General features: G+C 44.2%; 1 protein-coding gene across 1 annotated transcript in view; it reads left to right on the top strand.

Moving 5' to 3' along the window:
* FBXL2 (F-box and leucine rich repeat protein 2) overlaps positions 1–26,307 on the top strand; it is a 403,194-nt gene that overhangs the window by 349,161 nt on the left and 27,726 nt on the right. Inside the window, exon 14 of the mRNA XM_069214254.1 lies at positions 20,599–20,811. Within this exon, the coding sequence (XP_069070355.1) occupies positions 20,599–20,811 (213 nt within the window). The remainder of the gene's footprint in view (positions 1–20,598; positions 20,812–26,307) is intronic.

Genomic DNA, 26,307 nt, shown 5'->3' with positions numbered 1-26,307 from the left:
CAGAAGGACAAATTCAAAATAGTCATGCCGACCCAGATTCTTTATGCTTGGTCCTGAGCAACTGGATGGTGTTTAAATTTAAGAAGAACTGCACATGATCTGCAGTGACGACTACTCAACTGTTGTTAGACTAAGGGCACGCCCCTCTTCCTTCCCCACCCAGAGATGATGGTATTAATGGATGTATCACTGCAGGTTTGGGGATGTTTCAGGCCCTTTGCCTGGCATTGAAGGCCTTCCACACTCTCATCAAGGGGAGGCTGGTGCAGGTTATTGCAGACAATGTCACCTGCATTTTTTACTGCAACAACCTGGGCAGAGTAACATTTTTGTTTTTTTTATCAGGAGTCTGTGCCCCCCTGGAGTTGGGTGGAGCGTCAACTTATTTTCTTGGTCGTGAATCACTTGGAGGGCTCCTTGAATGCCAAGGCAGACAAGCTCAGCTGATGGCATTTGGCAGATCACAATTAGGCCCTCATTACGACCCTGGCAGTGGGTGATGAAGTGGGGGTTATACCGCCAACAGGCTGGCGGTAACTACCTCCAAATTATGACCATGGTGGTGATATCTCCCATAGACAGCCAATATACCACACCAATCGCCAGGGCAGAAACAACAGTCACCACGGCGGTAGCTGGCAAAAGCCAGGCGGGAGACTGCCCCCCATATTTTGACAGAGGTAACCACCACCTTTTCCGGGGCGGTACCAACGCCAACAAAAGCCTGGTGGAAACAGAGCTCAGAAGTGAAAGGACTCACCATTAGAGACACAGGGAAGAACCACACAGCCATGGAACCCGAACTGCAAGTTTTCCCGATGATCTTCTATTTAATGCCCCACCTGGAACACCAAAGCTGATGAAGATGACCACGGTGAGTACAGCCGCCTAGCACACAAGGGAGGGTGGGAGGAAAACAAGAGTGACACACACACGCACGACACACACCCAACAATCACGCACCCTCATATGAAAAACAATTTGTCCCCAAAAAATGGAGGAATAATGCAAGGACAACAGGAATTAACTAAAGTGATTGTAATCAGTTCAACATCTAAATTAGTAATTCGATTTGGCAATGAAACAGATATGTACACATGTACAAAAAAAGGGACACTGCCCAGTCCAAAGTTCCAAGGGCCTGTATGGCCACAGGGCACAGCCTAGGGCCCAACTCGAATCCTGACCACATCCGGATAGAACACTGCAGGGGCATCAGTTTGCAAATAGGCAGCCGCGTCAAGGAGGTGGAGCACCTCCGCTGGAGGCGGGACCAAGCCCACTGGTTCTGGAGGGGGCAAAATGCCTATTGCGTTGTCCTGGGGAGTGCAAGGCCACAGTCTCTCAGTGTCTTGTCTGCTGGTTCTGGAGGGGACAACATGCCCATTGCTTTGTCTCGGGAGTGCAAGGCCACAGTCTCTTGAGTGGGTGTCTTGCCCACTGGTTCTGGAGGGTGCAATATGCCCATTGTTTTGTCCTGGGGAGTGCAAGCAATGGGCATATTGAGTCTCTAGAGTGGGTGTCTTGTCCACTGGTTCTGGAGGGGGCAACATGCCCATTGCTTTGTCCTGGGGAGTGCAAGACCACAGTCTCTCAGGTGGGTGTCTTGCCCAGTGGTTCTGGAGGGGGCAGCGTGCACAGTAGCCCCGGGAGGGTGGACTACATAGCGTCTGCCGGCAGTGATGGCAGCATGGTGGTGGTGGTTGGGGGAGGCTACTGGGCAGCCCCTGCACTCACTGATGGCTGCATGGTGGTGGTGGTTGGGGAGGCTCCTGGGCAGCCCCTGCACTCACTGATGGCTGCACATCCACAGCTGACGGTGGGGGGCGCCATGACAGCTGGTGGTGGTGGCCCCCAGACGCCATGAACCTTTTCTGCAGGATGAGGAGACTGGAGATGCCCCTGTGGCAGCAGTGGTCCCTGAGGACACTGAGGATGAGGAGGCAGAGGATGAGGATGTGGACAACAGAACATTAGTGATCCGTCAGTACTTCCAATGACACACAGGTGAGACAGTGAAACTTTACATTTCAATGACTTGGGTTGTATTCTTTGTGGCATTGGCATGCTGGCACTACCCACTTGTTTCCTCTACTTACTGTCACCTATGGATTGTCATTTTACAGATGTTGGTGATACGAAAACAATGTTGTGATGTGATCACAACAGCCAGCAACAGGCCATTCATTCTATGCTCTCACTATGTACAGTTCATTTGCAATGGATGTAGCTGTTTCAATGAATACAAATTTGCAATCCATGAAATACTAGTATTCAAAAGTTTGTCAAAGGTTGTTTATTGTAGTACTAAGATATTAAGGGGACAGTGCAATGGAATGGGGTGATGATGGAGGAAAGTCCAGGGTATTGTTCCAGTCTGTTTATAGCACAGGTGCAGTGTCCAAGTGGGACATAGGAAGGGGAGCAATGGCAATTCAAGGTGAACAGGGTGACTAAGTGGGACACAAGGGGGACAATCAGGAGAATCTAATTTCGTGGTGGTGGTCTTGGCAATTGTCTCTGGCTTCTTTCTGGGTCGCAGGGAACATTTGCAGGGTGGTTCACCTTCTGCAGGGGAAGGGGTGCTGGTGGCCTGTGGGTCCTGTGGGTCCTGTGGGAGGGCATCCTGGCTACTAGTGGCAGCAGAAGTTGTGGGCTGTTCAGTTGACTGGCTTGTGTGTACGCGCCTGCTGTTGTGCTTTTACCTCCCTCATGATGTTGACCATGCCTGCCAGCACCCCTGCTATAGAGATCAGTGTGATGTTAATGGCCTGCAAGTCCTCCCTGATCCCCTAATACTGTCCCTCCTGCAGCCACCTGTTGTCATGCATGTTGTCAAGGATCTGGCCCATTGTGTCCTAGGTATGTTGCTAGGCTCCCAGGATCTCGGAGAGTGCCTCCTGGAGAGTCGGTTCCCTCGTCCTGTTCTCACTTTAAAGAACCCATAGCGAGAGTGGAGAAAAAGTGGAAAAACTCACCCCGTGACCCTGGCTTCTTCAAGGACCAGGTCCCCCTGATTCGTTAGTTGTCAACACTGCCTGCAAAAGGACTTTCGCCTGATAAGGAGAGCTAAAAGGTTGATGCAGTGGACAATTGAGTGGCCATAGGGGCAGTTACCCAGTGGTGCATAGCCAATTCTCTTGGCTTCTCTCCTTAATATGAGAGAGGCCAGTGGGAGGAAATGCAGGAGCATTTAAAACACCTTCCTAAGTAGTTTAGGAAGGAGGGGAGGAAATAGTCCAAGGGCAAAACCATCTTGAGCGCCAACATTCATTGTGTCCTCGATGCCACAGACACAACCTCTGGAACCAGTAACACTAGCAACAGTTTCAGATGCCACATCTGGCTCCCCATCTTCAATTTGAATTCCTGTAGCATTTCCTCAACCTCCCATTTGATGAGGACATGGGGAATGTCAAATGTATGGGAGACCTACAAACTCTAGCTGCCATGGGCTCCTTTCAGAAAAACAGCCCAAACAAAGCCAAGTCCACTTCCTCATATCAGTCACAGTTTTCACCAGCAAGCAGGTAGGCGGTTCCCCAGGGGTGTATATAGGATTGACAACAGAGGAAAGGGTAGTGATAGCTCAAGTAAAGTGCCTCTCCTTCCAAACTGTGGCTTGCCCTGCCTTCCCCCCACCCCCTATTCACTCATCATCTGTCGGGAAGACAGAGTGAGATTTCCTTTCTAGCTGGGAGGAAATCACATCAGACCAGCAAGTTTTAGTCATGGTTCACCACAGTTACTGCCTAGAAAATCTCAAGTCCTTTTTCCACAACCCCACCCTCCCTTCAACACACAACCTTAACAGAGAGCATCTTCGTCTCCTAGGGAAAGAAATGCAAGCTTTCCTTCAGAAATAGGCAATAGGGAGATGGCCTCCTCAGCACCAGGGCAAAGGTGTTTATTCTCTTTATTTCTTCATTCCCCAAAACAGCAGCTCCCCTAAGTCTTTCTTCAACCTCTCAACAGAGTATTTTCACACTGAAACCCTCAAGGTGATAACATGACAATGTTAGACCTCGAGGATGTCTACTTTTTATGCTCAGCCACCCTGCTTATTGATGATACCTTTGCTTTGTGATAATTGGACAGCACTACCAATTCAAAGCACTTCCCTTTGGGGTCACCACAGCTCCGTCATTGTTCATGAAGTGCCTAGCAGTAGTGACCACTCATTTACACAGGGGAAGACACTCATGTCTTCTCCTACCTTGACATCAAGCAGGTAGCAGTATCTAGCCCACCCCCAAGTTGCAATTTTCCTGCTCCACAGCTTGGGGTTCACCATAAATGCCACCAAGTTACACCACCAACCCCTCCAGGTTCAGTCTGTTAGAAATTGGGTTTCTGATTGGCAGAGGGTATGCACCCTGCTCAAGCAGGAACCACAATCCTAGTCAGGGTAAGTGAGATAAACACCATAAACTTACCTGTGCTCACCCCCCGGTAGTTGCCACAGAGCAGTCAGGCTTAACTTAAGAGGCAATGTGTAAAGTGTTTGTGCAACACTTCAAACAGTAAAACAGTGAGAACATCCCACAGAAAGACCTCATATCTGGTTAGAATTATAGGGCTCAATTATATGAGTAAAACAAGACCAAAATGACAAAAAATCCCATAAGTGCAAGTCGAAATATGAATTTTCAAAGATTAAAATGCAATATAGTGCTTGAAAGCATAAATTACAAGCCAGGGATATCTGGTCAGGCTAGACTGGGGTAAATCCAAAAGTTCAGGCCAACTGCAATGGAGCGCGGGTTGGATACAGTCCCAGGTAAGTCCCGCTGAAGTTTTACCTTCTCAAAGTTGAGCCAAAAGTCCTTGTGGGGAAAAGGTTTGCTGGCTGCAAGGAGAGTGTCGCATGCGGTGGTCCATGAACATGAAGAGTCGCCGGGGGCGACACAGGAAGCAGACTGGAGCCTCATGGTCAGATGTGAAGATAGGAACTTGTGGCAGCCCGCACTGATCCTTTTTGCGAGTAGCACGGTGCTGGTGCGAGTGGGCCCAGTTGCGGTTGCAAAGATCCAAAAGCTTTATTTCAAGGGCCACAAAACCAATTTCAGGGGCCCAGGACTGGAGGGGTGCCTGTTGGGGTCAAGAGCCAATTGAAGACGAGTCCAGGAGCTGGAGGAGGTGAGTTGGAAGTCTTTTGTGTCCCTGAGACTTCAGAAGGACAGGAGGCAAGCCAGCAAGACCTTGGCATCTGGGATGTAGAGATGCATGTCCAGACCTTCTCATTCCCAGGCAAGAGGCAGTAGGCATCAAGGCAGAGTAGCACCTTAGTAGAGGGGCTGTCCTTGTAGCAGCACAGAAGTCCTTCTGGATTGTTCCCATGGGGCGCAGGGTCAAGACTGATTTGCATATGGTTGGGTCCAAACTAGAATGGTGTGGTGAGAAAAAAACAATAGATTTAGGCCCAGATCAGTGGCTTGGGGGTAATGGTTGACATTGCTCAGCATTCTGTCCATCATCTGTTCTTTTTGCAACCTTTTTAAAGTGGCATTTTCAGAACTGTAATTTAAAATCTGCTTCACCATAGTTGTGATTTTAATTTGTGAGTTCAGAGATACCAAACATTACAAACTTATCTCTTCCACATTGGGCATTGCACTTATAAGATATAATACGGTAATTCCAATGTTATCCGATTGGAGAGATAGGCCTTACATTAGTGGAAATCGAATTTGGGAGTTTTTCACTCCCAGGGCAGGGAAAACTTGAAGGTACATGTTCTGTTTTTCAAATTTCAAATACCTTGCACCTTGCCCTGGATCTACCTTAGGGAAGATCTATATGGTTAGGGGCCTACTTAGGTGGGTGGCACAATCAGTACTGCATGCCCACTAGTAGCATTTAATTTGCAGGTCCTGGGCATATGTAGTGCACTTTGCTAGGAACCTATAAGCAAATTCAATATGCCAATTGGGTCTGAGCCAGTGTTACCATCCTTTAAGGGAGAGAGCACAAGTCCTTTAGCACTGGTTAGCAGTGGTCAAGTGCACAGAGTCCTAAAGGCAGCAAAAACAAGGTCAGGAAATCGAGGGTGGCAATTAGGGGGAAAACCTACGCCAAGGCTGTCTAACACAGTCCTTCCTATGGTTTGTGCTAAATGCGGTCACAGGGAACGCCTTCTCCAAACATTGGAGAGAGCTGGCTTTACAGCAGTTACTGCCTCTTTTTTTCAGCCCAATCGTCAGCCTAATGTCAGAACCATAATGCTCATCCTAAGAAAAATGGCTTCTGCAACACCATTTTACCCCATGCCAGGCATGCCTTGTAGCTCAACGGTCAAAAGTGAAGGGTCTTTGGGAAAATCTACTGCTAATAAAGGCCAGCCCTCACTTCTGTCTGTACTGGTAGGACAACAACAACCTTTTGCAGGACAGGTTTTTCTCAGACCCCCTCCTGCAGATAGGCCTTACCACGAGCACCTTCTCGCTGACTGGGAAGGGTGCATCTTAACAATATGGCTGTTGAAGGAGTGTTTCCCTTTCAACACTAGGGGTGCCAGATCAGCTGCCTCAAGCTACTGGCCATACACCTAGCTCTCATAGCCTTTGGTAATGCATTTGGGGGAAAATAGTCCTCATCAAAACAGACAACATGACCTCCACGTATTACATATACAGGGAGTGCAGAATTATTAGGCAAGTTGTATTTTTGAGGATTAATTTTATTATTGAACAACAACCATGTTCTCAATGAACCCAAAAAACTCATTAATATCAAAGCTGAATATTTTTGGAAGTAGTTTTTAGTTTGTTTTTAGTTTTAGCTATGTTAGGGGGATATCTGTGTGTGCAGGTGACTATTACTGTGCATAATTATTAGGCAACTTAACAAAAAAAAATATATACCCATTTCAATTATTTATTATTACCAGTGAAACCAATATAACATCTCAACATTCACAAATATACATTTCTGACATTCAAAAACAAAACAAAAACAAATCAGTGACCAATATAGCCACCTTTCTTTGCAAGGACACTCAAAAGCCTGCCATCCATGGATTCTGTCAGTGTTTTGATCTGTTCACCATCAACATTGCGTGCAGCAGCAACCACAGCCTCCCAGACACTGTTCAGAGAGGTGTACTGTTTTCCCTCCTTGTAAATCTCACATTTGATGATGGACCACAGGTTCTCAATGGGGTTCAGATCAGGTGAACAAGGAGGCCATGTCATTAGATTTCCTTCTTTTATACCCTTTCTTGCCAGCCACGCTGTGGAGTACTTGGACGCGTGTGATGGAGCATTGTCCTGCATGAAAATCATGTTTTTCTTGAAGGATGCAGACTTCTTCCTGTACCACTGCTTGAAGAAGGTGTCTTCCAGGAACTGGCAGCAGGACTGGGAGTTGAGCTTGACTCCATCCTCAACCCGAAAAGGCCCCACAAGCTCATCTTTGATGATACCAGCCCAAACCAGTACTCCACCTCCACCTTGCTGGCGTCTGAGTCGGACTGGAGCTCTCTGCCCTTTACCAATCCAGCCACGGGCCCATCCATCTGGCCCATCAAGACTCACTCTCATTTCATCAGTCCATAAAACCTTAGAAAAATCAGTCTTGAGATATTTCTTGGCCCAGTCTTGACGTTTCAGCTTGTGTGTCTTGTTCAGTGGTGGTCGTCTTTCAGCCTTTCTTACCTTGGCCATGTCTCTGAGTATTGCACACCTTGTGCTTTTGGGCACTCCAGTGATGTTGCAGCTCTGAAATATGGCCAAACTGGTGGCAAGTGGCATCGTGGCAGCTGCACGCTTGACTTTTCTCAGTTCATGGGCAGTTATTTTGCGCCTTGGTTTTTCCACACGCTTCTTGCGACCCTGTTGACTATTTTGAATGAAATGCTTGATTGTTCGATGATCACGCTTCAGAAGCTTTGCAATTTTAAGAGTGCTGCATCCCTCTGCAAGATATCTCACTATTTTTTACTTTTCTGAGCCTGTCAAGTCCTTCTTTTGACCCATTTTGCCAAAGGAAAGGAAGTTGCCTAATAATTATGCACACCTGATATAGGGTGTTGATGTCATTAGACCACACCCCTTCTCATTACAGAGATGCACATCACCTAATATGCTTAATTGGTAGTAGGCTTTCGAGCCTATACAGCTTGGAGTAAGACAACATGCATAAAGAGGATGATGTGGTCAAAATACTCATTTGCCTAATAATTCTGCACTCCCTGTAGAAGCAGGGTGACACACACTTTCCCCTGCTGTCACCACTGCTGTTGGGGTTCTGGCACAGGGCGATCTGCTGCAATTGATACCTTCTGGCGAAACACCTTCCAGAGATGGACAATGACTTTGGAGACCTGCTTTACAGGACACATCAAGTCCACAAGTGGAACTCCATCTGCAAATCCTACACAGTTACTTCCAGTGATGGATGGAGCACCCATACATAGACCTGTTTGCTACCTCCAAAAACGCGAAATGTCTAAACTTCACCACCAGGTACCTGCACTAACAATTAATGCTCTATGGCTGAATTACTTCAGGAATCTGGGATGAATGAATTGGTCAGAGATTTCTGCCTACTCATTTCCTCCTCTCCCAATCCTTCCATAGGTGGTAAGGAAGATGAGTGAATCATGCCTCACACTAATCCTGATTGCCCTAACTTGGGCCAGGCAACCTTGGTACTCTGGCTTCTGGAGATATCCATAAGCCCCCAGGAGAGGCTTCCAATCAGGCCAGACATCCTGATGCAGGGCCAGGGTCGAATCAGACACCCAGATCCCACACAGCTCAACTTAGTGATCTGGCTCCTCAGGTCTTAGATTTTGGCTATCTCATTCTCCCGCAGAGATGCATGACTATCCTCTGAGAGGTACACAGGCCTACTACAGGAGCCTGTTGTGCTGCAAAGTGGAAGAGGTTTGTCCAGCACTGCATTTCCAATAACCTGGACCCTCTAAAAGCCAGTGTCCATGAAATCATCTGCTACCTCTTGCATTTGCAGACTTCAGGCTACACTTTTGTATGGCTATATCCAGGGTCATTGCAAATCATAGAGCACTCATTGTTTATTATCCCAGTGATCAAAGCATTCATGGGGTGGTCTCAAGAGGGACGTTCCTGCCAGGGCACCTGCTGCTTCTGTGTTGAACCCTAATTTAGTCCTCACTAGGATCTGGGACTACCCTTCGACTTCTTCCATTCTTGCCTTTAGCGTTACCTTTCATGGAAGGTGGCCTTAGCAGCCACAACTTCTCTCAGGTGCATCAATGAGCTGCAGGAACTTACCCTGTAAGAGTCTTTTATTTAGGTTCTCAAGGATAGGATTGTCCTCATAACCAACTCTAAAGCTCTCCTCATGGTTGTTTCAACTTTACATATGAATCAAACCTCTTTCCACAGCCATTCCCAGCAGTGGAAAAGCCCTCCATGTTTTAGATGTTAAATTGGCTTTTATGTATTACAGGGAGTGCAGAATTATTAGGCAAATGAGTATTTTGACCACATCATCCTCTTTATGCATGTTGTCTTACTCCAAGCTGTATAGGCTCGAAAGCCTACTACCAATTAAGCATATTAGGTGATGTGCATCTCTGTAATGAGAAGGGGTGTGGTCTAATGACATCAACACCCTATATCAGGTGTGCATAATTATTAGGCAACTTCCTTTCCTTTGGCAAAATGGGTCAAAAGAAGGACTTGACAGGCTCCGAAAAGTCAAAAATAGTGAGATATCTTGCAGAGGGATGCAGCACTCTTAAAATTGCAAAGCTTCTGAAGCGTGATCATCGAACAATCAAGCGTTTCATTCAAAATAGTCAACAGGGTCGCAAGAAGCGTGTGGAAAAACCAAGGCGCAAAATAACTGCCCATGAACTGAGAAAAGTCAAGCGTGCAGCTGCCACGATGCCACTTGCCACCAGTTTGGCCATATTTCAGAGCTGCAACATCACTGGAGTGCCCAAAAGCACAAGGTGTGCAATACTCAGAGACATGGCCAAGGTAAGAAAGGCTGAAAGACGACCACCACTGAACAAGACACACAAGGTGAAATGTCAAGACTGGGCCAATAAATATCTCAAGACTGATTTTTCTAAGGTTTTATGGACTGATGAAATGAGAGTGAGTCTTGATGGGCCAGATGGATGGGCCCGTGGCTGGATTGGTAAAGGGCAGAGAGCTCCAGTCCGACTCAGACGCCAGCAAGGTGGAGGTGGAGTACTGGTTTGGGCTGGTATCATCAAAGATGAGCTTGTGGGGCCTTTTCGGGTTGAGGATGGAGTCAAGCTCAACTCCCAGTCCTACTGCCAGTTCCTGGAAGACACCTTCTTCAAGCAGTGGTACAGGAAGAAGTCTGCATCCTTCAAGAAAAACATGATTTTCATGCAGGACAATGCTCCATCACACGCGTCCAAGTACTCCACAGCGTGGCTGGCAAGAAAGGGTATAAAAGAAGGAAATCTAATGACATGGCCTCCTTGTTCACCTGATCTGAACCCCATTGAGAACCTGTGGTCCATCATCAAATGTGAGATTTACAAGGAGGGAAAACAGTACACCTCTCTGAACAGTGTCTGGGAGGCTGTGGTTGCTGCTGCACGCAATGTTGATGGTGAACAGATCAAAACACTGACAGAATCCATGGATGGCAGGCTTTTGAGTGTCCTTGCAAAGAAAGGTGGCTATATTGGTCACTGATTTGTTTTTGTTTTGTTTTTGAATGTCAGAAATGTATATTTGTGAATGTTGAGATGTTATATTGGTTTCACTGGTAATAATAAATAATTGAAATGGGTATATATTTTTTTTTTGTTAAGTTGCCTAATAATTATGCACAGTAATAGTCACCTGCACACACAGATATCCCCCTAACATAGCTAAAACTAAAAACAAACTAAAAACTACTTCCAAAAATATTCAGCTTTGATATTAATTAGTTTTTTGGGTTCATTGAGAACATGGTTGTTGTTCAATAATAAAATTAATCCTCAAAAATACAACTTGCCTAATAATTCTGCACTCCCTGTATATTGAAAGAACAAAGTCCTTTTGCAAGTTTGACCAGCTCTTTGTTTCCTTTTCAAAGCTTCACAAAGGTTATCCTATCTCTAAAGCTGGTATAAGTAGTACATCCAGTCTTACTATCACAAATCTTAAAAAGTCTTACCTGTTGGCCCCAGGGTGCATTCTTCCCATCAGAAAGGGGTAGCCATGGCTTTCTGTGCAAAATTCAGCTAGCTGACATATGCAAAACGGTCACCTGGTCAACATCACTCACTTTTACTAAGCACTACTGCATGGATATCTTTCCCCACCAGCAGGCTGTGATTGACCAGACGGTTCTGAGACCTTTGTTTAAAACATCTGCCTCGTCCACACCCACATACTAGCCACTGCTCATGAACGATTTTGCTTTACAGTATATGCAGAGCATGTGCATCTGCAGCAACACATGCTACACAGGGAAACTGTTACCTTTCCTGCAAACATCTGTTCATAGCGTTTGGTTCTGTAGACCGATATGCGCCTCCCTCCTCTCTAGAAGCCTATGTTTGTTGAGATCTCTTCTCATTTTACCCAGTTGACACTGCACAAAATACATAGCTCACCCATGCTATGTTTATTCGCCACTCTATATGTACTCTAGCAAACAGTGCAAAAAACAATCTAACATGGAGTCAGTGCCTATCCACATTGTTCACTAAGGTGGGAGTCACAGCACATTGTGTAACTCAAACAAATTCATTAAAGAAAAGCAACCTGCAAAAATCAGAGCCCTTCAGAAGATGACAGGAGTATACAAGCATGTGAACTTATAACGCTAAACACTATGAACATATGCCTACAGGGTAAGTAACATTTTCCACTTCTGTGGTAGCAAGCTAGGGCATCATAGTGAGGATTAACCACACCTGTGGACAAAGGCTGATATTTTGTTGCGCTTTTAGATTTATCTCAATAAAACAATATCAGAACATTTAACATGAAGTCAGAGGGATAACTTAAAATGTTCTATGTTCTGCTTTTTTACTTAAAATAAGCCCAGTTCATAAAAATAAACTAGAATGTAATTGAGTGAGCCACAAACCTCTAGGGGGCTAAGTGACTTTGTGGTCGGGGTGCCCAGAAGGGGTCAATGTCACACAAAAAATTGTTAACCTAGGACAAGCTACATTTTAAGACACCAATCTGCAGCTTCTAGTGTGCTTGTTGAAAACATATTGATAATTGTCAAAAAAGTATGCAGAACTGTCTTGCAGTAGAATATATGAACATTTGAACGTGTAGACCAATCAACCTCTCTCAGAATTCTCTCAAGACTAGCGCCTGCCAATAATCTTTAGGTGCCTCATCCCCTCTGGTGGAGTAAGCCCTGAAATAACTGGAATCTACCCCAGGAAAATGCATGTCCCATTTCACTCACCAAGTCCAAGTGGGAGTAGAAACTGAACCATGGGGTATTCTGAAGGAAATCAGAAATTGAGCAGAGGATGTTATTATGTAGCTCATGGAATTCCCCTATTCCTGGAGACAACGAGAAACACAGAATTTATGTTAGTCAGGAAATAAAGGATAGTCAACTCAGAAAGAAATTCTTCTGGAAATAGGAAGTAAAAATTCAGAATGTCTAAAAGGCTGATCTAAAGCCCTGACATCTGAAAACTGTTTTAACGGATACTAAACATAAATGTGTTGTTTGTCTTGGATAGGTAGATGTAAATCACTGTCTTAATAGTAGATTCAAGTTCCTTGATGATTATGTGGGGATTATTTGGAGAGAAGAAGATTTGTTAGTAGTCAAATGAAAGGGTGTTCATCTACTAGTTTGTTATTAACAGAACATTGTTCAAGGGAAATAAATTATCATTTACAGGTCTATATAATTTACTCTGTGATACTAAAAAGCGTAGTAAGGTAACAGTGTGTAACATTCAACAACACAAGATTTGTCTTTGATTCCACACACCAATGAAACTGTGTTCCAATATTATTTGTACCCATTTATTTTACAACAGAGTCTGAGGTTTTGATAAATCTGATAGATTCTAAAAAAATGCTAGGAATAGACAGAGCAGTTTGACCTAAAATCATCCAAGCCTGGTTCCATGATCTGAAGAGATCTTGAAACCGGCCTGACTGATGGTACTGGAGGCATTTGAAATTGAAAACTTTGAAGCACCGTGAAGTTGGAAAAGAAATTTGGGAATCCAAAAAGGTATGATTTGAAACTTAAGCCGTCATCAGACCTGGTTCACGTATCTTGATATTATCATGAATGGGGGAAAATAATAGATTACATCTGGAAAACAGCATGCGAGGGAAACATCTGTAGCTAAAGCCACTGGATCTAGTATCCAAATGTTAAATGTTTTGAGTTGAATATTGAGGCAAGATGCAAAGACATATATTGAAAAAGTGACCCTCAGTGTCTGCATTGACTGCAAAGCTGAAAGTTGTCTTTCAAGTTACCTACCACATTATAATGTTTTCCAGCTACAATCTGATACAGTAATTTGAAGGCCGGGAATCTGCTGTCTTCTTAGACATGTAATGCTGATAATTCCATAATTCTCAGACTTGTTTGGTTAATTCTGCTAAAATCTTTGACTTTGTTCCCTCTCGAGTGATTGATATATTTTACTGCAGTAGGATTGTCAATTATCAGAAGATGGAACAATGTACTGAATGTTTTGTGAGCAGATGATTTGGAAGGAATGAGCATTCTGAGCTCTTTCAATGTGCATGTGCCACTAGTTGACAATTGTCCATAGCGAGCCTCTCAACTGGCCATACTAGAACCTAAATACTAGTGGAGATCTGAAAGAGAATTAAAAATCTCATGGCAAAGGTATGTTAAACCACACTTTGTTTATTTTCCTTTTGAAGCAGCAACAATCCATAGCAACATTCTATAATGTTTAATACATTCTCTGAACATATAAAAACAAATGAAAATGCAACCACCTTACTTCTTTTATGGTTGCTCATGCTCTGATAAGTCTGTCATTGACACTGTGTAAGAAAGGTTGCATTGTGAATGTATTGTATTTGGGTTCCATATAATTCAAAGTATGATTAGAAAAGTGTGTGTTTAGAGCATCTAGTTTTAGGTTCAGAATGTTTTTCCTTGAGCTAATTGTTTGGTTTGAGAGAGGGGATGACAGTCCTTTTAAGACACATTTGTTTGTTTTCAGAATTTTCTAATAATGGGATTAGAGACAGTATTTGATTCCTATGCAACCTTATGTGACTCAGAATTCAGTTGAATGTAGGTACATTGAGAAAGTGGGTGCAAAGAACCGTGTGTTCATTCGGTAATGCAATTTCTATGTAAAGGCACACATTATGTCGATAGAAATTAATCATAAGGTAGTTGAAATAACTAGTACAGAAAAAGGTTAATTAGCACAAGGCATGGCAGTTTTCTAAAGGAACTGTCAACACACATGGGAAACTTTAGTACAATTTGTATGCCCCGTAGTGTCATTAGGAAAGTATTTAATGACAATATTTTCACTGGACTGGCAAAACCCAGTTTTGACTCCCTCTGCAGATGACAAGGCAATACCCAAGCATCATTCATGCAGGCTATAGACGCTTTTGGGAACAGCAGACTGCTTCAGTGTTTCCCACATAATCAAAGGAGCCAAAGTTAAGGGACTGGAGAAGAACAAAGGACAAGAATTGCTTCACATGTGTGGTCATTGAGACACTTTGTATACTCTACTAAAACTGTGTGGCAGACTTTCCCGGTTTATAGGAAGGTGGAGAACGATAACTCAGGATCCCCGGTTTCAAGAGACTTTTCAGGACTTTCACATGGGTTTCATGCAGGTACCTATGGAGGTGTAAAGTTCAAAAGAGGTCATTGTCAGTGCAAACGTTCAATCAGGAGGTAAAGGCGATCTGTCCGAAAGACATGTTTGTTCAGGCTCAGGTTACAGAGTTATGTTTTGTAGTCTATTTATTTTTGGAGGAAAGCAGAAAAATTGATGAATCCTATTAAATTAAAGAGACTGGAACAATTAGTTAATTTATTTAAATTTCAAGATGAACCGGTTCAATCTTCTAAGAAATGTATTGAGGGCAGGGGACTAGTTAACATGGTTGAATCTGAAGGATGCAAATTTGGCTGTTTCAGTTTGCAGAGATTTATGCCTCTGATTCACATCTCTCAGCAAGAAGAAGGAGGGACGTAAATGACTAAGGCAATGATCCCTTGACAAAGGTTTCCATTCCTCCAGTATGGGGTCCCTTGCTTCCTAGTACAAGGAAAAAACCTAAGGCCAGATACCGAAAGAGTGCTCGCATGCTTTGGTTTTGTTTGTTTTGGTTCATGTGTGACTGTACACAAAGAACAATAACATTTTGGAAACATGAAGATCATTCACTCCTGCTGAACATCTCCAGACCTTAATGGTAACTAAAAAAAGATTAGACATGTTGACTAAGAACTGGGTGGTGGGATACTTATTTCCCTATCATATCCCTATGTTTCTCATGAATACTTTTAACCCTTATATTTTGACTTTAAGAATATTCCCCAGGTGCCAGACTGGATCTGCACCTTTTTCGAGCATTGCCCCTGCATGCCTCCAGGTGGTGTTGTGTGGTTCCGCTATTAACTTTGTCTGCCTTAGAAGTGACAGAAGCAATTTACATTATTATATAAACTACAAATATTTTTACAGAATTATTTTGAGTCAAATAAAAAAAATTAATTGTCCCTGCACTTTGCGAGAATAAAATTCCTCAGTTGGGATGCATTGTTAAGTATGGGGAAAATTGTGAAAAGTTTATTAAATTTAGAAAATGTTTCCAAAAATATTCTATGTTAAATATCAATTACTTTTATATATTAATTCAAATGTAGAACTAAAGAAACAGATGCTACAGCACTAGCCACTTAATTTTAATACTAAACTTTAATGTGAATATGTTTAATTAAATTAGAAATATTTTTCAAAGTTTCAATTAAGAAATAAATTTGCATCTGAAGTAAAACATATATTGGGCATTAATCATTTTTAGAAGTGACATATTGAATTAATTAATGTAATCTAATACAATGTTAAATTAATGTTTGGAAGGCAAGTATAATAAAACATTTTATTATTAAATAAAATATTATTTTAGATATTTTTACACATTAAAATATGTTTATTTATATTTCTAAATATTTTAATTTAATTTACCATTATTTCCTATGGTGTTTTATTTTAAGTCCCTAGCTCCATTATTTTCTCTGGGAGGTGGTTGTTTGTGTGTAGTGCTAGACTTAATACTGTTTCTTTTTGTTTGAATCCTTAGTAGTAACTTACTCTTGTAAATGTATCTCCACCCCATTTTTCTGAGTATTTACATTCAGATTTTCTGCATAGCAAAAAAAGTAGTAAATATACCCAAAAGTGTAAGAGAAAATTACACATATATATTGTTCACAAGTGTAATGTACTTTTGTGAATAACCTTGTGAGTCTTTAGTTCAACATGAAACTCTGAAAGTTTGTTCTATCTGTGATAGTGCATTTACAGCAGATGAACCAATTCAGGAATCAACTGGTATATTGGTAAGGATTGTAGAAATTAGTATAAACTCAATCTTGAAATGCCTTAGTTACAGATGGTGGGTTGGTGCTCATCCACTCTGGTATATTCTTTAGTGTAAGGACAAGAAACCTGTCAGTTTGGTATAAAAAGAGATCTTAAGGTAGGGCTGTATATCATCAGCACATTGATTAGAGACAATTCCTGTTTTTTTTAGTTAAGTTGTGAAAAGCTTTAAATAGTGATTGAAGACAGTTGGAGCCAAGATAGAGCCTTGAAGAGCAACCTGCGACAAGGTTACAGAACTTGAGAAGCTGTACTAAGTTTGATCTCACATGAGTGGTTAGTCAGATAAAAAATTAACCAAGTAAGGATCTGTGCCATGAATGTCCATATTTGTTTTGAGAATATTAATAATCTTTGCATGGTCTCCATATTGAAGGTAACAGATGAGTCAAGAAGAACAAGTAAACAAAAGTTTCCCGCAGTTAGATGCAAAGAGCATCATCAAACATGAAGGAGGGTTGTTTCAGTACTACAAACTTGTCTGAAGCAAGGGTGGAGATTGTCAGTTAAATTATTCTCGGTTATGTTGAGAGAGTTGTGAGGCTGTGCATCTTTCACAGACCTCTGTGAAGAACTGATTCCCACCATCCATAGTTTGGTGTCTTCCGTAAAGAATTCTCAAACACACACATGCAGGAAACCCTCCAGTCTGCTCACTAGCACATACAGGAGGCCAAAGACCCATGTTAAGAGCAACCCAATGTACACCATAGATCAGTTGAATAAGCACCTGTATTTAAAAGGGCCACAGAAGTTCTATTCTTGGTTCATCGGACCATACACCATTACCGGCATGATCAGTCCAGTAACTTGTGCACTGGACTATCTGCACACCTTCATATACACACGGTGTTTCGCAAATTTTTACAAAAACTGTATCATGATACAAACAGATATTCCACACCACTTCCTTCAGTTATGGTGAATACATATATTGACTATAAAGTCAAGCCTGTGCTTGATTTCGAAATGATATGCAGATGATTATATTACCCTGTTGACTGGAAAGGTTAGGGTCTTGATGCCTGCTCATGGCAACCAGCCAAATGCATGTATACCCTAAACCTAGTACACCTTGTTCCTGCTTGTAACCCATCCACACCATGCACTGTAGGAGATCATTTGGATTGTGTGACACCATAGTTTGCACTGTCTGTCCCCAGTCCCATTGTGTTCCACCCAGCTATAACCCCCAAGAAATATCAAACAGCTCAGCAACTTCTATGGACTCATCCCCTTGGCTCCTTCATCGCATTTCCTTTCGGCCAAGTAGTGCACCACTGAAATTTCAAGAATCCAGTGTGTCACGAGACAGGCGCATTACTTTGCAGTGCCCAAGTACAGTAGTTGGCCTAGTACAGTAGCTGTCTTGGGGATCTTCACACTTTGCTGACTTTCCAGGTTTGTGGAAATCTCTTCTGTGGAGGAGGTCAGGTTCAGCCAAGGTGCTTCAGCTGGTTCCTGCAGCCAGTCAGCTGGTCTCTGCTGCTGCTGTGTTTTTGCTTCTAGACTTCAATGACGGCACTTCCAGACTTGCACAGCGAAAAAAGGATAAGACTAGTGATGGACCATGCATGTGTGTTTGCAGGGGAGAGAACCCATTTTCACGTCTGGCGTGCATGAACTGCCCACCCCGTCATTCCTGAACAGATGTCACTTGAGTTCCCTGGTTGCTTACTAAATGACCTCTGCTGCTGCCTTGAGTGCCTTGAAAATTTGATTATATGACTACTGCGAACATGACCCTACTTCTTGAAATTCTGTCCTGTGGGAGCCTGCTGTGGATCAACAGGCTCCTCACAGACCGTGATTACCATACTGTGACATCAGTATCATTCAGGTTGGATATCCGAAACCACAAGCTATTCAGCTGTGAGGGACAACCTCTTGTCTAGTCATTGTGTAACCTTTCCTTCTGCTTATGATTTGCAAGGTCTCAAAGGACTTAATAAGGCCCGCCTTGTGTGCAGCGTGAGTGATGGTCACTCTACCTGTTGCTGTTTCGTGTCATCAAGCCTACGTGTAGCCTGATGAAGTACCTGTACACCAGTCGTGAGAACCAGAACTCCGCGGCCCAGAACACCTAGAATATCTCCCGTGGCAGCCTCGTCCCTTTGCCCTTTGACATTTCCAACTCGCAGAAAGGCAGTGTGCGATGATGCTGCTGGAATGGAAGGAAGGTGACATTCACGCCGTTTCTAGAGCACATCCAGACCGCTCGTTATTGGCGTTTGATTTGACATCATGCCCTGTTTTTGAGGACAGAAAAGGCCTCGGAATAAATGCCCTCTAAACACGATTCCCAGTACAATTAACAATTGCCTTCATAAACAGAAAATAGCCTTTTTTACACGGGGGTGGTTACAGAGTTATCATTTTCACCAGTTCTAGAGTCGTTATTTATAATTAATGCCTCTTCTAGAGTTGTAATTGCGCATTGTGTAATCATTTATTCTTTGTATGATTTTGTTTACACTAAAGGCTTGGCAGTTCTTATGACACCGATAAAGTACAGTGGAATTGAATACTGAGACCACAATTAATCAAGCGGGGCCTCTGGAGAAGAGGGAGGATCCGTGAGGCAACTCCTTCTGAGTATAGGAGGCACTCACGATCTAAGGGAAATGTTCTGAAAGGATTAAGGGCCACATGTACATACCATTTTTCCTGTCGCAAATGACTCGATTCGCAGAATTGGACTGTTTGCGACAGGAAAAAAACATCATGGTATGTACAGACCCTATTTTGCGATTCGGTATTCTATTTACCGAATCACAAAATAGGTGTGCGAGTCGCAATTAGGAAGGGGCGTTCCCTTCCTAATTGCGAGTCGCAGTGCAATGTAGGATTATTTTGTGAACGTGAATGCAGTCACAAAACAATTACAGTTAGCACCAGTTTCAAACTGGTGCTAACCCATTCGCAAACGGGAACGGGTCCCCATAGGACCCCTTTCCCTTTGTGAATGCATGCGAAAATATTTTTTCAGAGCAAAAACTGAAAAGAAAACTTTTCACTTTTGTTTTTGAAATCCATCTCGTTTTCCTTTAAGGAAGAGGGCTGCATTTAAAAACAAAACAAAAAAAAACTGCGTTATTTAAAAGCATTCACAGACATGGTGGTCTGCTATCCCCAGCAGGCCACCATCCCTGTGAGGGCGGCCATTCCCAATGAGGTCGCAAATTGGGACCTACCTCATGAATATTTATGAAGTAGGTCATTTGCGACCCCATTGGGAGTCACAAACAGTGTCTTTGACACTGTTGTACATCAGGTTTTGCGACTCACAATTTGCGAGTCGCAAAACCGAATATTCATACATGTGGCCCTAAATGTAAGCGTGGTGGCTGCACAGCTGCCACAGCTCGAGAATGCTCACACGGAGACGTGGTCCTGAGGGTAAAGTCGTCAGCACGGGCCCGTTAAAGCACAAGGCTACAAACAGTCCATGTCAGCCACATTGTCCTGACCACCAAATGGTTCTAAGAGAGCCTGAATCGAAAACGTTCAAACAAATATGTAAACCAGTTTTATAAATTTATTAAACCTATGAATTAGTAAAGTGTATGCATCTAAAAGGTGTGGAGACTGACTGCTGCGAAAAGAAAGAAAGAAGGCAAGATGTGGCCGATTGCGCTAGTTATACCTCGGGGCTGGACTAACGCCGCCATCTATGCAGTTTGACTGCATGTCTAAAACCAGAGGCTGTTGGGTCTTGTAGTTTTCTCCGTTAATGCTCCTATTTGTTATTGCTTAAACTTGTTAAGGAGGCAGTATGCCAGACAAGCACAATAGGAGTCTCCCGTCTTGCCATACAGTTGGTAATCATCATTAATTGTAGCTTTTGCAGTTTAGTGTTGGGTGACATTGACGTATTTGCAGATACTGCCCTTAGTGTTCTAAGTATTCAGTGTATTGAGTTCACAAACATTAATTGTTCAGCTTCTGATCTACTCCTGTTTAATGTTTTCCCCAACTTTGATGCCTTCTCACTTTCTGCTATTTATCTTCTTTAGAGTTTGTCTCATTGCGAGCTGATCACAGATGATGGTATTTTTCATCTTAGCAACAGTGCGTGTGGTCATGAGCAACTGCAGGTGCTGGAACTGGACAACTGTCCCCTGATTACTGACATGACCCTAGAGCACCTGAAGAACTGTCACAGCCTGGAGAGAATTGAATTGTATGATTGCCAACAAGTCACTCGAGGTGGCATCAAAAGGATAAGGGTAAAATAGCAGAGAATGCAAATGTCAATAATGTCATATTAATTACACTTTATTTGATGCAGTAGTACAGTACTGAATCTCTAAATTGAACATACCAATGCAACGCCATATTTTGCTAAAAAGCAAACAAAAACGTATGATTTGAGATTTCTACAAATGTTTTCTTTGTTCCTATTTGCACACATAGATTTTCCCTACAGACGTAGTCTTCACTTCTCACTGGTAGCCTCTGTAAACCCTCGATCAACAAACCTGTGCAGAGTTGCAGTCAGGCATTGTTTTTGTCTCCTCTCCTGTTCAGAAGGGTGTGCATGTTTGTTATAGAAGAATAAACGCCATTGGCTAAGTCAAATACACAATGCTGCATTATTTCTCTTCACAGTACGTAATTAACAGGGGACCGAATGCTTGCTAGTCATCCTCCTTGCAGTGACTACCACTCTTTATAAGAAGTCCTGACACCGAGAGAATGAACCTGTTTCATGTAGCTAAGCAACCTCCACTGTACCTTTAAAAACAAAGAACAAAAAAAATGAGAAAATCATTTGGCTCCTCACCTTCCCTATACAATGTATAACTAGCCACCACTCACCTGGGTTTTTCTGTTTGAATACTAAGCAGTAATCCATGGCAGTCGAAGATATTAGCCCTTACCTAAAAAATGTAAAGAACAAGTTTTGTGAGGAAGAAATTAGTGGGTCTGTTTATTGAAGAGCATCAGTTAAGTAATCTCCACATTACCACATCATCACTTGGACCAGGGCACAAGTCCTAAGATTGCTGTGAGTTGACGCCACGCCAGCACTCTAGTATGTCGCAGGGGGCGGAGTTTCAGTGTTCACCAGCTGCCGGAGGCACTGCGGTTTGTGGTTCTCCCGCGTGAGGGGGCCTCCCACGTCCACGTCTGCAGGGATCTGTGGGGGTGTCTCGGCTGGCTCCTGGCCCCCAGCCTCCGGCCACCTTGGTCTTCTCCTCTGCCCCTTACCATCATTGGAGCAGCTGCGTTATCATCGCGGCCACACAGCCGGGCCGAGCTGCTGCTGCGGTGCTCCGGTGGTGCCCCGGTGCGCTTGGTAGGGCTGGGGGTGCCACACTTCCTGTCTGCTCTCGTGCTGTTCTTTGGTCCTCGGCCACCAGGTGCAAGGGGCCCAGCTTCTGTTTGCCCCAAAGGCCCTGAAGGCTCCCTGGACGGCTCAGCTGTTGTTGGTCACAGCCCCAGGTAGCCCCAGCCCATTGGTAGGCCCTGGTGGGGCATGGTGAGGACCCTGTGCTGGGTCGGTCATCCCACAACAGATGGCCCTGGTTGGGGTCGCTTGAGAGAATTCCTGGTCCTACACCGACTTTGATCCTTCTAGGACTTCGAAGGTGTTGGGGACTGAGCAAACTGAAGCTTTGGCTGCAGGCAACCGGTGTTTGACAGAAGCGGCTGGTGTTAGGCTAGTGTGTGTTGTCTGGACCGTACTGCCTTGCTCTTTCCTCCCCTTCCTGACCTTCCTTCTCAACTCAACTAAATGGGTCTCCGCTATTCCTCTCCTTATTTCAAGCCTGCAAACCTTCAAGTGGAGCACAGATATCCCACAAGAAGTGCCGCAAGCGTCTTTTTAAGAACTTATCTACGCTGAGTTCCGTCCTGAGCTTCTCCAGCTTGAAGGAAGGACTTTTGGAGCTTGTCTCAAGATAAGGTCTGGTAAAGTAAGGGACGAGCACCCCAATCCTCAAAAGCACAAGAAATGCCACTGCGGCAATGTCACTTCGAATTCGCTATTGGCCCCCAAAAAGTGGATCCATCCTCTTTCGCCTACTGTAATAACAGCGGCCACTCCCCCGCTCAATCCAGCAGCTTTTACGTCTCAACTTTCTGTTGTTCATACGCTGTATCTATGCTCTTCAAAACTCAGTGAGTCTTCTCTTCTGCTTATTTTAAGAAAAAAACTAAGCTGGAACTTTTTGCAAACGGTGAGGAGATGAAGCAGGCGCCAGGCTGGGGTGTCTCCACGGAGTCTGCAGTTACCGATGCTCTACCCTTGGCCTGTGGTTATTCGACAACAGTGGCACTGGTTTATCGCCCAGCTTTATCCGCCATCTCTCAGCAGCATCTCAGGATGAAGTGAGACATTCTCCACCCTAAGAGGGCCAGCCGGCCGCGCCCTTGTCAAAACACGAACTTTCACCAATCATTATTTCCAGTGATCATTCCTTCGATGCTGGGGAGTGGGTGACTCCTCTAGCTGCCTCTCCAGCTATTCTCCTCCGGCAGGACGGCCTGGCTGCGAGTTGCCACAACTCCCCTCAGGACTGCAGCATTCCCCGCTATTCAGTCCTCCGGCAGCACAATGGACCCGTAGTCCAACCGGCAGTATCCATTCAATGCTACCAACAAGGTCTTCCAGCAGCAGGGGATTCCAGCTCTCAAACTGAGTTTATCAAGGGCGAGCTCAATGACCAATCGCTCCTGGATCTTTCCTGCCTTCAGTCTGATTCCTTGGGAGGTGCTGACAGGGAACCCAACACTGTGCCCTCTTCTATGATCGCGGCAACCGGCTCGGTCTGGTCGCAGCTTTTGCAAACTCTCCAATCCACTGTGCTGGCCTGAACTATCACTCTGACAAGCTGGACGTCCAAGTCAATTTGATGAATACACTGGCCTCTTATGTAGCTGTAATTAACCAAAAAATAGAAAACGTTAACCAGCTAATCCCTAGAGCCCAGACAAGCTCTAATCGTGTGCAACCAACATGCTGCTGTTCTCCAATCATTGAAAGCCTCTCATTCCTGCCCACTCTTTTAAGTTCAGTTCTATGTGAAATCAAGAGTCTATCTTCAGCTCCTGCGCCTTCGGCGCCCCTGCCGAACTCAAGCTCCCACTCCGGTTTGGCTCAGGAAGTTACTAAACCAAAAACATTGGACAATTACTTCTTTCCAGTCAAGATTGCAACTAACATCAACCCCCCTCAACCAGTTGCCAATGGATTCTCGGACCAATTCATTTTGGCCAATTGTGTTCCCAAGACCTCTCCTCTACTTGATCTTGAGTCCACGGCGCTTGCCACCGCCCACTCCCCCCGTATCCCTGCACAACCAGTTTCAACACATCCAACGCCCATAGGAGCTGATTCCGTGGCCCACCATGCACTGAGTAAGAGGGAAAAAAAAAAGTCTCTGCAAACAATGGAACATAAGGCGGAGCCAATCCCCTCAAGGATTTCCAACGAATGCTCATCCATTGGAGGTGGTCCCCAAGGTGACTTCTCTGCCCAATCCCCTGTTGACCCCCCCGGCTGGCCTTCCTCCCCCAACTGAGCTCGCTGAGGCCCATTCGACAGGTATTACTGTGCAGGAAACGGAATCCTTCCCAACCGACCCTTTGATTCCGGCTGAGGAAGGCAACTCAGGCAGTGTATTGGACTCAGTAGCTCCTCACTGGGGTGGTGGAGTGCCTGCCCACTCCGCTGCCTCGTTGTTTGAATCTAAAACTGTTTATGGAAATACCGATGGAGAGGTTCTGGCTCCTGGTTCTCCCAATTCCCTCAAGCTGCCTCCTGATAACATAAGACGCCTTCCTGCAATTTTGCCACCAAGCTTCCGGGCTGTCCCTGCCGATATTCTGCCCCCGGGGGCCCTATGGGCCCATACAATGCAGCGGAACAGTTTCAGCCTTCGTTCCCCCTGTGTTCCTCAACGGCCCTACTGGAGTGCATAACTTTTAAACTTGTGTTCATCTCAGAATATCGCTCCAGGGGCCCACATGACATTTTGAATAGGGGGAACATTTTAAGGCTCTTTAATGCCATTTCGGATCTTAACAACATCGCCTCTAAAGACATTGCATCTATCAAATTTTTGGACTCAAGTGGGTCTTGCTCAAGGGAATCCACCCTGGTTTCTTTATTTTCTGCTTCAATAGCTCAGTCTATTTTTAACAAAAGAGACCTATTTCACTCGTGGGGTATTGCAATTATTCCCTATAAGGAGTCTGATTATCCTGCGTTACTATCAGAATTCTAATGTTCAATGGATCCAACAGTACCAAAGCCCTTCTCTATTTTGAAAAGGGCTCTAGGTGGAACTTCTACTTTCAATGGCACCCCTCGTACTGGTTCTGGGTCCCAGGTGGCATCTAACTGGGATTGGCTGCCCTCTACCCTTTTGCACAGGTGTGCCTATTGACCACCACAGGTGGGCGGTCCTGGGTCAACACCCGGATGTCTGTCCCTTTGCTCCTGGAACATCAACGGGATTGTGCATAAGTTCGCTTCGGCTGATCTCTTAGAATTCTTGAAGAGTTATGATGTAATTACCCTTCAGGAAACTTGGGTTGAGAACTGCTGTCCGCTGTCTGGGTATTTAGAAATATGGAAACCTGCCCATAGAACGTGCAAGAATGGCCGTGCCAAGGGAGGATTGGCCACCTATGTAACTGTGAAACTAAAGGAGAGTATTCTGCCACTGGTCTGGGATGATAATTGGATCCAGGGGCCAGTCAATCAGGAACGGGACTGCACAGCAAACTTTCATAGTAATTAATGTTTACATTGCTCCCGGAACAAAGGAAAAAAGGGGCAGGTTGTCTCGATTGATGCAGATTGTTGGCGATTTAGTGGGAGAATATCCATGTGCCAACTATCTCATAACTGGTGACTTCAATACGAAGCTTTTTCAGGACACATTGGAGGTTCTTAACAGTCCTGATCTCTGTAACCGCCAGTTAATTCCCAAACAATTGAGACATCAGGGTTGTCTGCATTGCCCTTTGGGAGAGTACACAGTAATGCACCTCAACAGTATGGGCTTTAAAGTCCTGGACGGCTGTTTATGTGATGATGTCCCTCCCCGGTGGACAAGATCAGATGGTCGATCCCACTCCTATCTAGACTATACCATTTGCAATATTGAATTGTTTCCTTTCATTGAAAAGTTTTTGATTTCTCACCAGAGCGAGAGTGACTATTGTCCACAAATTGTATCCATCAAATCTGAACTTCCTTTGCATGATGTTAACACGGGCAGTGAGTGGTGGCGTCTGCTCCAAGTCCTTAAAGCGCATAAAATGGAATCCTTCTATTGGCCGCTTACTGTTGTCTGAATGTATTAACTTCTTTGACTCTGAGGGATCAGGTTGTGTCTCCCCAATTAAGTTATGGGTTAAACTTTCCTGCCTTTTATGGACAAGGTTTCATCAACCTGTGCATAACTACACCCCACCCCAGACTTTATTTTATCTCTATGGAAACCAAGAGCCTAAAGAAAGCATGCAACAGACTAGCAAGGGCAATTAGGAAAAGTCCTGATTCTGAGTGTTTATTTATTAAATACAAACAATTGAGGCAAGATTACAAGAAGGCTGTTTATGATGACCACCATTCCTATCTTAATCAGTTTTGGGATAAACTTTTAAGTGCAAGTAAAGATCCAAATTCTATTAAATTCTGGTCCCTTAACAATCTAAATAGCAATCAAAGGGGCACTGTCAACATTTCAGAAGGAGTCTGGACGTTT

Source organism: Pleurodeles waltl, chromosome 2_1 (assembly GCF_031143425.1).
Source record: "Pleurodeles waltl isolate 20211129_DDA chromosome 2_1, aPleWal1.hap1.20221129, whole genome shotgun sequence".
Classification (NCBI taxonomy): Eukaryota; Metazoa; Chordata; class Amphibia; order Caudata; family Salamandridae; genus Pleurodeles; species Pleurodeles waltl.
Note: the sequence above shows the minus strand (reverse complement) of the source record. Positions and strands in the feature narration are given on the sequence as shown.